Raw genomic sequence first — 12,835 nt, forward strand, 5'->3', positions numbered from 1 at the left:
TCAGCATATATGTAGTCCTGTGTTGTAGCTTGACCAGGATGGCACCTCATTTTTAGGTACGCCTGGTGCTGCTCCTGGCATGCTCTTCCACACTCCTCATTGATCCAGGGTTGATCCCCTGGCTTGTTGGTAATGGTAGAATGAGGAATATGCCAGGCCATGAGGTTACAGATTGTGCTGGAATACAATTCTGCTGCTGCTGATGGCACATTGCGCCTCATGGATCCCTAGATTTGAGCTGCTAGATCTGTTCTGAATCTATCCCATTGAGCATGATGATAGTGCCACACAACACATTGGATGGTGTCCTCCATAGCAAGACGGGAATTTGTCTCCACAAGGACTTTGAGGTTGTCACTTGTACCAATACTGTCATTGAAAGATTCATCTGCGACCGGTAGATTGGTGAGGGCGAGGTCAAGGAGATTTTTCGTTCACAACTGCCGCAGGCCCAACCTGGCAGCTATATCCTTCAGGGCTCGGCCAGCTCGGCTAGTAGTGGTGCTACCGAGCAACTTTTGGTGAAGTACATTGAAGTCCCCCACCCAGAGTACATTCTGTGCCCTTGCTACCCTCAGTGCTTCTGAGGACTGATTCATCAGCTGAGGGAGGGCCGTAGGTAGCAATCAGCAGGAAGTTTCCTTGTCCATGTTTGACCTGATGCCCTGAGATTTCATGGGGACCGGAGTCAATGTTGAGGACTCCCAGGACCACTCCATCCCGATTGTATATCTCTGTACCTCCACCACTGGTGGGTCTGCCCTGTAGTGGGACATACCCAGGGATGGTAATGGAAGAGTCTGGGACATTGGCTGAAAGGTATGTTCCTGTGAGTATGGCTATGTCAGGCTGTTGCTTGACTTGTCTGTGGGACAGCTCTCCCAATTTTGGCACACGTCCCCAGATGTTAGTGTGGAGGGCTTTACAGGGTCGACTGGGCTTGATTTGCCTTTTTAGTGTCCAGTGCCAAGTGGTCCGATGCCAGGTGGTCCCTCCAATTTTATTCTTATTATGACTTTTTAGCGAGATTAAAGAACTGTCTGGCTTGCTAGGCCATTTCAGAGGGCGATTAAGAATCAATCACATTGCTGTAGGTCTGGAGTTACATATAGGCCAGACCGGGTAAGGATGGCATGGTTCCTTCCTTAAAGCACATTAGTGAAACAGAGAATTCCAAAGATTTACAATCCTTGGAGTGAAGAAGTTCCTCCTCATCTCAGTCTTAAATGACCTACCCCTTATCCGAAGACTATGCCACCCAGTTCTGGACTCGCCAACCAGGGGAAACAACTGATCAGCATCTACCCTGACAAGCCCCCTCACAATCTTACATGTTTCGATGAGATCACTTCTCATTCTTCTCAGCTGCAGAGATTTGAGGCCCATTCTACTTAATATCTCCTCATAGGATAATCATCTTATCCCAGGATTCAATCTACTGAAACTTTGTTGCACCACCTCCAAGGCAAGTATATCCTTCCTTAGATAAGGTGACCAAAACGGTACACCGTACTCCAGGTGTGACCTCACCAAAGCCCTTTACAATTTTAGTGTTACTCCCTTATTCTTGTACTCCAACCCATTTGCAATAAAGGCCAACATGTCATTTACCTTCCTAATTGCTTGCTGTACCTGAATGCTAAATTTCTGTGTTCCTTGTACGAGGAGAACCAAATCTCTCTCAACACCAACATTTAGTAATTGGACACCATTTAAAAATATTCTGTTTTTTTAATTCTTCCTACCAAAGTGAATAATCTCACATTACCGACATTATGCGCCATATGTCACCTTCCTACCCACTCACTTAACCTGTCTATATCCCTTTGCAGACTCTTTGTGTCATCCTCATAGCTTGCTTTCCCACCTAGCTTTGTATGGTTAGCAAACATGGATACATGACATTCGCTCCTTTCACCTAAATCATTAATATAGATTGTAAATAGCTAAGGCCCAAGCATTGATCCTTGTGACACCCCACTAGTTATTGCCTGCGAACCTGAAAATAACCCGTTTATCCCTACTCTCTTTTTTCTGTCCATTAACCAATCCTCTATTATCGCTGATATTTTAAACTCAACCCCATGAGCCCTTATCTTGCGCAACCTTATTGTAGCAACTTATCGAACGCCTTTTGAAAATCCATAAATACTTTTTTTTAATTCGTTCATGGGATGTGGGCGTCGCTGGCGAGGCCAGCATTTATTGCCCATCACTAATTGCCCTTGAGAAGGTGGTGGTGAGCTGCCTTCTTGAACCGCTGCAGTCCGTGTGGTGAAGGTTCTCCCACAGTGCTGTTATTTAAGGAGTTCCAGGATTTTGACTCAGCTACGATATTTCCAAATCTGGACAGTGTGTGGCTTGGAGGGGAACGTGCAGGTGCCTGCTGCTCTTGTCCTTCTAGATGGTAGATATCGTGGGTTTGGGAGGTGCTGTCGAAGAAGCCTTGGCGAGTTGCTGCAGTGCATTCCATGGATGGTACACATTGCAGCCACAGTGCGCCGGTGGTGAAGCGAGTAAATGTTTAGGGTGGTGGATGGGGTGACAATCAAGCTGGCTGCTTTGTCCTGGATGGTGCCGAGCTTCTTGAGTGTTGTTGGAGCTGCACTCCTCCAAGCAAGTGGAGAGCATTCCATCACACTCCTGACTTGTGCCTTGTAGATGGTGGAAAGCCTTTGTGGAGTCAGGAGGTGAGTCACTCGCCGCAGAATACCCAGCCTCTGACCTGCTTTTGTAGCCATTGTATTTATGTGGCTGGTCCAGTTAAGTTTCTGATCAATGGTGACCCCCAGGATGTTGATGGTGGGGGATTCGGCCGGATGGTAATGCCGTTAAATGTCAAGGGGAGGTGGTTAGACTCTCTCTTGTTGGAGATGGTCAGTGCCTGGCACTTATCTGGCGCGAATACTACTTGCCACTTATCAGCCCAAACCTGGATGTTGTCCAGGTCTTGCTGCATGCAGGCACAGACTGCTTCATTATCTGAGGGGTTGCAAATGGAACTGAACACTGTACAATCTTCAGCGAAAATCCCCATTTCTGATCTTATGATGGAGGGAAGGTCATTGATGAAACAGCTGAAGATGGTTGGGCCCAGGACACTGCCCTGGGGAACTCCTGCAGCAATGACCTGGGGCTGAGAAGATTGGCCTCCACTACCACTACCATCTTCCTTTGTGCTAGGTATGACTCCAGCCACTGGAGAGTTTTCCCCCTGATTCCCATTGAATTCAATTTTACTAGGGCTCCTTGCTGCCACACTCGGTCAAATGCTGCCTTGATGTCAAGGGCAGTCACTCTCACCTCACCTCTGGAATTCAGCTCTTTTGTCCATGTTTGAACCAAGTCTGGAGCTGAGTGGTCCTGGCGGAACCCAAACTGAGCATTGGTGATCAGGTTATTGGTGAGTAAATGCCGCTTGGTCGCACTGTCGACGACCCCCTCCATCACTTTGCTGATGATTGAGAGTAGACTGATGGGGCAGTAATTGGCCGGATTGTATTTGTCCTGCTTTTTGTGGACAATACCTGGGCAATTTTCCACATTGCTGCATACTGCATCCACTCGTTCCCCTTTATCAACCCTGCTAGTTACATCCTCAAAAAACTCTTATAAATTTGGTGTACACGATTTCCCTTTTATAAAACCATGTTGACTCTGCCCAATCATATTATGATTTTATAAGTGCTGTTACCACTGCCTTAATAATGGATTCCAGTATTTTCCGACGACTGACGTCAGGCTGACTGGCCTGTAGTTCCCTGTTTTCTCTCTCCAACCTTTCTTGAATAGCGATGATGTATTTTCTACCTTCCAATCTACAGCGACTGTACTATAATCTAAGGAATTTTGCAAAGTCACAACCAATGCATCCACTATCTCTGCGGTCGCCTATTTTAGAACCCTAGGATATAGGCCATCACATCCAGTGGATTTTTCAGCTTTTAGTGCCATTAATTTCTCCAGTACTTTTTCTTAACTGATATTAATTCGTTTAAGTTTCTCATCTCATTAGCCGCTTGGTTCCCCCCTATTTCTGGTATGCTTTCTGTGTCTTCTACTGTGAAGACAGTTACAAGATATTTCATTAACGTCTTTGCCATTTCTTTATTCCTCATTATAATTTCTCCTATAATATCAAAACGCTTAAGTTATTTATATTTTTGGAGTCTGAAAGGAATCAATACTACTGTCCCCATTGAGGCCATTTCATATTCGCAATGTTGTGCTGTGAGTGATTCTATGTAGTCTCTCTCGCTTTGTTTTGACAATTGTAAACAATTTTACAACACCAAGTTATAGTCCAGCAATTTTATTTTAAATTCACAAGCTTTCGGAGGCTTCCTCCTTCGTCAGGTGAACGATGTGAAAAATGTTTTGAGGAATGGTGGATAAAGCTGCATCCCTGACTTAGTGTAATTATCACTTCAAGGGACTCTGAGACATCTCTATTGTAGTGAATTGCCGGAGGTATGTTGACCACTGAATTTAACTGGTGATAGAAATAATGAATGTTATAATCAGGTCGACAACAGTTTATGTCTCTTCATGTTTTTGGAACTGCCCCATTACAGTCCCTTGACCCTGAAGATTGAATGAATTGCTGTCCGCAGCAAAATACAACAAGGTGTTAGACACGCCTGCTCCCTGCTCCCAGATCTAGAGAGACACGATATTTTTTTTGTGATGATCGGTAATTTGGAGCCTGAATCTATCGTCCAGTCTCCATTGTTAAAAATGAAAGAACAACATTGATAGAGTCCAGAAGACTATGATAAATCCAGAGAAAATGTTTGCAAGTGATATCTATTACCAGGCATCCATAGATATATACAGAGCAAATTTCATGAATGAAGGAACGAACCGACGAAGGAAGAAAGAAACAAAGGAAGAAAAAAGAAGCAAAGAAAGAAAGAATGACTGAAAGAACAGTTGAAAAAATACTTTATTTTGCACTTACTTGCATCTGGTTAACAATACTTTTGTTGAAACTTGGAAGGCAATGAGGCACCCCGAATTTCCAGCAGAGGGCAGCTCTGTCTATACAGCTCATGATTTTTTGTTAGTTGTTGTCCTCAAGGCCATGAGACTAATATGTTGTCAGTGCGCAATGAAGATCGATTCCATTCCAAATAACTAGTGCCAACATTACGCACTCGCAGCTGAGGTATAAACGAGATAGCTCAGAGTTTTTTTCCGTTCTAGCCGAAAAGGGGGCCGAGCCCAGACTTCAGAACCACATCAAATATGAGAATAATCCGATATATTCATTTCTGACACCAACTATCCTTGTGGCCCTTTTGAGGGTTGCTGGCGAAGATATGGAAGTCGTGGTAGTTTTGCGCTTTGGGTTATTTTCGACTATGGACGCTTCTGAGATTTCACACATAAAATCCACAAGTGAATGGATTTTCCTCCCTTGAATTCGGAAAGAAAATTGTGTTGATCTAGCATTCTATCAAAACCTTTATGAACATATATTTAAAATGATTTTGGGGACAAAGCAGCACTGATGAAGTCAATGGCTCAACCCTCATTGAAAAAGACAGAATATATATTTTGCATTTCTTGTTCCAGCATTTAGAATGACTTGTTCTGTGTACATGTAACATAATGGGGCACGTTCCTCCAATGGACATCAATTCTATCTGTACGCTATAATTGAACCATGCCGCCCGGCAATGTGTAGCTGGCATTTAATTTCGAAGGACTTAACCTGTGAAGATCGATCAGATTAAACAGGACACTTCTAGATTACATTGTGAATTCATTTTATAAAACTTTATTATTAACACACCTTAATAATAAACTCATATAAACAGATGTCTGACCTGGTGCCATGTCGGTGAAATTTTACTTGCGTTTAAGGTGATTTATCTACAAATTAAATAATGATTATTTAGGATAAACAAACTACATATCAAATGTAAATAAACACTTCTTTCATAATAGGAAAAGAAAAAATATGATTAGCATACATGTCGGGGATTTTTTATTGAGCACTTTTAATTAGCAAAGAATGTAAAAAAAAAGCCTGCTTTAAGAAAATCTTGCTGCAATTATTGGTTGAAGCTCTTTGTGTCGCTGTCTACCAATGAGGAGTTGAGACGCAGTTAGAGATCTACCCCCACACCCATCATCAAATGCAGACCAGAATCGAAGGGAAAGAGACACATTCCCTGCGTTTACGCGGTGCAGTCATGATTTGAAGGATCACTCATGTCGCATTTGTGCATTTCTGGATTTAATATTGGCATGCCGATGCAAAAAAAGACGTCTTTTGTGGCGGGATAAAGCGGCGATTGAAACGATTGTCAAACATTCTGATATATTTAGAATGAAAACCAGAGCAATGGCGAAAACACACAGCGGCGGAGTGTATTTTATGTTCCTGCTTTGTGTCTCGGACCTGGTTTTCGGACAGATTCGCTACTCTATTCCCGAGGAACTGGAGATCGGTGCCTTTGTTGGAAACATCGCTGAAGGTTTAAGGATAAGCGTTCGGGAATTATCAGCTCGGAAGTTTCAGCTGCTCTCTGATGACGGAAAGCAATATTTCGAGGTAAATGTGGAAAATGGGATGTTATTTGTTAATGAAAAAATCGACAGGGAACAGCTTTGCATGGAAAGCTCTACATGTTTGATGTCTTTGGAAATCGAGCTCGAGAATCCTTTGGAAATATTTCCTCTTGAAGTGGAGATATTAGATATAAATGATAATTCACCGATTTTCCAGACGAGTAGACTGTCCTTGCAGCTCTCTGAGTTAGTTGCACCAGGAGCGCGCTATCCCCTCGAGAGCGCGCACGATCCGGACGTGGGTATAAACGCTATCAGCACTTACCAGATTAGTTCAAATGAGCACTTCGGCCTCAAAATTCATACAAACAACGATGGGAGCAAAATTGCTGAATTGTTATTGGAGAAACCCTTAGATCGCGAACAACAATCATCCTTCGAACTGATATTGACAGCTATTGATGGTGGGACTCCGCAAAGATCTGGCACAGCTAAGATTATTATTTCGGTAGCGGACGTTAACGATAACGCACCTGTATTCGATCATGAAATATACAGGACGAGTGTGTTAGAAAACACACCTAAGGGTACTTTGGTGATAAAACTCATCGCAGTTGATTTAGACGAAGGAGGAAATTCTGAGTTCAAATATTCCTTTAGTAATTATGCGCCACAAAGAGTGCGCGAGTTATTCAAGTTGGACTCTGAATCCGGAGAGATCAGAGTTAAAGGTTTGCTGGATTATGAAAAATCAGATGTTCATGAGCTTGCGGTACAGGCTGTGGACAGCGTTCTGCATGTGGGGCAAGCTAAAGTTCTGGTCACTATAATTGATGTGAATGATAACGCCCCCGATATAAAGTTAACCTCAGTAACCAAAATGGTACCCGAGGACACTGCACCAGGTACTGTGATCGCTGTATTCGGTGTATCAGATCGAGATTCTGGGGAGAACGGGCACGTTCGATGTCAGATACCAATGAATATACCATTCAAACTTCAAACCACTTTGAGGAATCACTATAACTTGGTGACCAGTGATATGTTGGATCGTGAAACGATTGCGTTTTATAACATATCCATTTCAGCATGGGATGCCGGGTCGCCCTCTATTTTTAGAAATAAAACTATCTTTGTTTCTATCTTTGATATAAATGATAATGTTCCGCGGTTTACACAGTCCTCATATAGTGTGTATCTGATGGAGAACAATACGCCTGGCGCATCTATTTTTTCTGTTACCGCTTTGGATCCTGATTTGGACAAGAATGGTGAGGTCATATATTCTATTCTGGAGAGTCCGATACGAGATGGACCTGCACCTTCTTACTTTACTATAAACTCGAAAAGTGGGAGCATTTATGCGCTGCGCTCCTTTGACTATGAGCAATTGAAGAATTTCCAGATCAAAGTTCAAGCTCAGGATGCTGGATCTCCTCCACTGAGCAGCACTGTTATGTTGACCGTTATTATCTTGGATATAAACGATAATGCTCCGCTTATTATTTCACCATTAACATGGAATAGTTCAGCGGCAGTGGAAATCATGCCCCAGTCAATGTATCCAGGATATTTGGTCAGCAAGGTAATGGCTAATGATGCGGATTCCGGCCAGAACGCCCGGCTTTCCTACGAATTGGTGGAGGCCACTGATCGGAGTCTCTTCTCTGTGGGACTTTACTCCGGAGAAATCAGAACAACCCGAACCTTTGCGGAACAAGACGCCACCACACAAAGTGTGGTCATCTTGGTGAAGGATAATGGACAACCGAGTCTGTCAAGCACGGTCACAATCCTCTTTTCAATCCCGCCGAATGTTACTGAAAACACTTCTGAACGTATCGACCAACCCAGGCACGCTGACTATTTCTCGGATCTAAATATATATTTAATAATAATTTTTGGATCAACGAGCTTCATATTTCTTGTAACCATAATCTTCCTGGTCGCACTGAAGTGTAAACAAGACCGAAATAACATGCGTTACCATAGCTCTACAACTCACTGTTGTTGCATGAGGAGGAATTCGAATGATGTCTATAATCGGAGACCTGCAATAAATGAATCTTTGAATTATTATGGAGCTGGCCAGACACTCCCTTCTTCAGAAACTTATCGTTACACGGTTCGCTTATCCCCAGAATCATCCAAGAGTGATTTTTTGTTTCTAAAGGCCTGTCATCCTACTTTGCCTCTGAGTGACATCAGTGCTGGCGACACCAGTGTGAGGTAGTAATCTATACAGCAAATTTCTACTGCAAGTGATGGGTAATGTACTTCACTGAGGAACTGATAGATTACGCATTACAATTCAAGAGTGAGTTCCGTGTATGATAATCATTAGCCGCAGCAGCTGTCTAGATTTTGGTTGAAGTGAGAGTGATGCCCATCTAACGTTCACCCTTTTGTGATTTCCTGAGTAATACCTACTTTACAACCCTTGAATAACTTACCTTTTTCCAGCTTTTATCATCGCTTTGTCGAAACATTTTCACAAGTACTTGTAAAGTATTATCCCATAACAGGATTATCGCAGAAATTATGACGCAATAAAATGTTTCGTTGCACGTTTGATTGCGAAGACAACGTTAATTCTTCTGAAAACTCTGTTCTTTTATAGTATACGCACCACGCGTAATGTCCTTACATTGTGTTTTTACAATATTGCGAAGGGAATCGCGTATACAAAAATCTTGGAATCAGAAGGAAACCAAATTAATTGTTGATAATGACTTCTGACTAGAGATGTTGGAGTTTTCAGTCATACTCATACCAATGCACAATTTTAATGATATCTTGCTAAGGCGTTACACTCACCAGAAACATTCTTCAGGAAGTAACGTGAAACAACAAATTGTTAGAGCATGAAATTGTTTGCTGGAGTTAATAGTTGAGACAGAGGCCATTCAATTTTTCAGAGGGAAAATGGATTAACATTTGATGCAGAAGGAAATAAGGGACGAAGAGGGCAATTACATTAATTTTGGAAAGCTTTCGTAAAGAATCGGTAGGGACGAAATTGGCCTAAAACTCTCCTTACTTGCTGTGAACGTTTATGGCTTAATGATATCTCAATCGTAACCGCACATACGTACTGCGACAGTTGTTAAACAATGTGCTTTTTTCTGGTTTAGATCCAGACCTTCAAGGAAACACTCTACACATCTTAGCCACCCTGATGTCAAGCTTTATTTTTTAATATGTAGATTCCACAGTAATCATAGAAGCATTGAATCACAGAATCTAATGCACAGAAGGAGGCCATAAGGCCTGTCGTGCCCGTGCCGGCTCTTTGAAAAAGCTGTCCAATTTAATCCCGCAATCCTGCTTTTTCCGAATAACCCTGCAAATTAGTCCTCTTCAAGTACATGTCCATTTGCCTCTTGAAAGTTCCTATGGAATCTGCTTCCACCGGCCTTTCAAGTAGTGCGTTCCAGAGCTTAACAATCCTCCATGTGAAAAAATTCTCCTCATTTCTGACGATCCGGATTCTTTCCCCTCAGTCTGGTTCAGTAATAACTGCAGTCGAATACATTTTAAAGTTCAACACATCTTTAATAGCAGGGTTCTTAGTCTGCAGCATTGACTTGGACTCCTGATAGAGTCCCTCTATGCTGGCAGAGCAAGAACAAAAACATACAGAAATCCACATGTTTTTATACAGATGAATAGGGTTGGAACATACTTAACGAGGGTCAACACCAATCATAAGCCGGGCATAGGTTGCCATGCGAGGTTACATTATTTCCGGCCAATCATAAATCGTCCATGTGCTGATCATGCTGCTGTTAGACATCAAAGGGGATAACTTCCTCACTTTCCAACTTAGAATGTTCTTCCCTGTTCCTTCTGTTCCTTATCTCCCAACCTGGAATGTCTTTCAACTTTGGCTAAGCTCGTTACCTATATTGATCTGCCATAAACATGGAGACATTCAGACCAGTCCTTGACTCACATCAAAGACCTATCATTGATAAGACAATGCAGGCCTGCTGACTAAGCAAACATATGGCCCAGCAGGAGAGCCAGGCCACTTGTATCAATCTCAGTTACTAACTAATTAACCCTTTCTAACCATTTTGCATTCTGCTTCTTTGCCACGTAGACATTTTAATATTTTACCGAAAACTGACCATGTAGGGATTCTCATTCCCCCCTTTTATCATATCATGATAACCAATTATTACGGTGCTCACTGGTTCTGCAGGTTCTGCAGTGCAGCAACATTTAAGTAAGCAATAAACTATAAGAATTATAACAATGAATATGACTAGCCCTTGAACTAGAGAAGTCCCAATAGAACACAGACATGTTTCATCAATACGCCTTTGTACTCTTATCTGTTCTCAGGAACAGACTCCTTCTAAACATCTCTCAAGTAGGCTGCGAATGTCCTTGGTCAGCTAAACCTATTCATGTTAGTTTGAAAAGGCTAACATAGTCAAATATCCTATGGTGATTTATATTCTGTTTCCAGCCTAACTAGACTGAATGGTACCTTTCAGACCATTTTACACCTGTGAATTGGTGCCCTCCCCATTATATCCCTTAATCCAAATTCTCCCTACAATATCCCGTTAGATGCTGTACCTCATCTTAACCAGGTTCCCTTCGTGTTGGCCACCAGTCCGGGTGGAAGAGAGGCAGAGCATCTGATAATCCTATCAAACTATAATTGTCTTCCCTTTTACATGCACCTTACCCCAGCGGGTGCTACTCCCGGTACCATTAAGATGTGTTCTTAGTTGAAACCACAGAGACAATGGGGACATTCTCACCCAGGCTCTGTTTTACTATCTTTGCCAAACCCTTCATCCTCTGCTTACATTTATTACATGCAATGAAAATCAAGAAGCACATTACAACAAACTGCACTACGACTAATACATATGAAACTAATCTAATCCAAGGATGGATCTGTATATTCAGTCCCAAATTCCAGAGGTCATTTCACCAGGTGGTGACTTTAATTTGGTCAATGTCATGCTTAATGTTACTGTCCTGTTGTAGGTTATAATAAACCTTCTGGGAGAGGCGTATCTCCATTCGCAATGCTTCCAAGTATTTAGACAACAGGGGTGTCAGATACCCAAATGTGTCCTGATATGCTTTGAAGTCCTTTCTGACATTCTCAGAAACTTGTAAGGTGGTGAGGTTATGCCGATGTATCTCTACCAGTTCCTCAGGTCCAATCCAAACCAGGACTTCAGAAATGGAGTAGAATTCTGGAATTAAAATATCACAAGTTAGATTGGCATATTTAAACGTTTTCAAATTAGTTGTAACACAGTATTCGCCCTCTCCGGCATATGCCACTTAAGTGGGTTTTAGATCCACCTCTAGGGCCTCCATGGTACAGTTAATATCCTGATTGGTACCGGTATTATTAAACCCACACTGTGCTTCTAGGCTGTGTCCAACACTATGTGGACACACAGTGACAGCATGTCTAGTAACACATCCCTTTAATTTTGTTCCAGCCAATCAGCTTAAATCTACGTCCTCTAGTTCTTGAACCCTCTGCTAGGGGAAACAGGTACTTCCTGTCTACTTTATCTGGGCCCCTCATAATCTTGTAATTTTGTATCCATCGTGCGGATATCTTCTAAATATTGTTTCTCCCAATTTTATTGTTAACTGATGGGAACCTAACCCTGAATTTTGGAAATCCAAATTACTGTGTCCCTTTTTACTTTAATTTCAGTCCTTTTGATTGATACCAGTGTTTCCTGACTGTTTCATTAATTAGTTGGTTTCTCTATGGACCATGTGTCAGTGCCTTGTTTAAAAGGATTTCTCACTCGCCTGGACCACATTAACCATTTTCCTGTTGTGCTGTTGTCAAGTAACTGAGCCTGTCTGAGACTCATTCTTCAATGTATCTTCTTCATGTATCTCCGCATACTAGCAGCATCTCATAGGAATGAGCTTAGTGTTCTTGGATATTAACTTTCTGCTGGCCAGTCTCTTCTTCCTCATGGTATTTCCGAACATTTTCCATGGCACACATCATATGTCCTGTAGGATTCTGTCATCGGGGCGCCATTTCCTTCCTCCGTGTCTGAGACAATCCGCCTCTTACTCCGCGAACTCTCGGTGAACGACCGTTAAGATCCCACCGCTGCCACCAAATGACGATCCGGATTCTTTCCCCTCAGTCTGGTTCAGTAATAACTGCAGTCGAATACATTTTAAAGTTCAACACATCTTTAATAGCAGGGTTCTTAGTCTGCAGCATTGACTTGGACTCCTGATAGAGTCCCTCTATGCTGGCAGAGCAAGAACAAAAACATACAGAAATCCACATGTTTTTATA

General features: G+C 42.4%; 1 protein-coding gene across 1 annotated transcript; it reads left to right on the forward strand.

The window, feature by feature from the left end:
- Positions 1-6,146: 6,146 nt before the first annotated feature.
- On the forward strand, positions 6,147-9,091 carry LOC137332305 (protocadherin alpha-C2-like). The gene has a single exon (XM_067996016.1). The coding sequence runs from the start codon at positions 6,338-6,340 to the stop codon at positions 8,750-8,752; it is 2,415 nt and encodes an 804-aa protein (XP_067852117.1). The 5' UTR covers positions 6,147-6,337; the 3' UTR covers positions 8,753-9,091.
- Positions 9,092-12,835: the final 3,744 nt, after the last annotated feature.

Source organism: Heptranchias perlo, chromosome 14 (assembly GCF_035084215.1).
Source record: "Heptranchias perlo isolate sHepPer1 chromosome 14, sHepPer1.hap1, whole genome shotgun sequence".
Classification (NCBI taxonomy): domain Eukaryota; kingdom Metazoa; phylum Chordata; class Chondrichthyes; order Hexanchiformes; family Hexanchidae; genus Heptranchias; species Heptranchias perlo.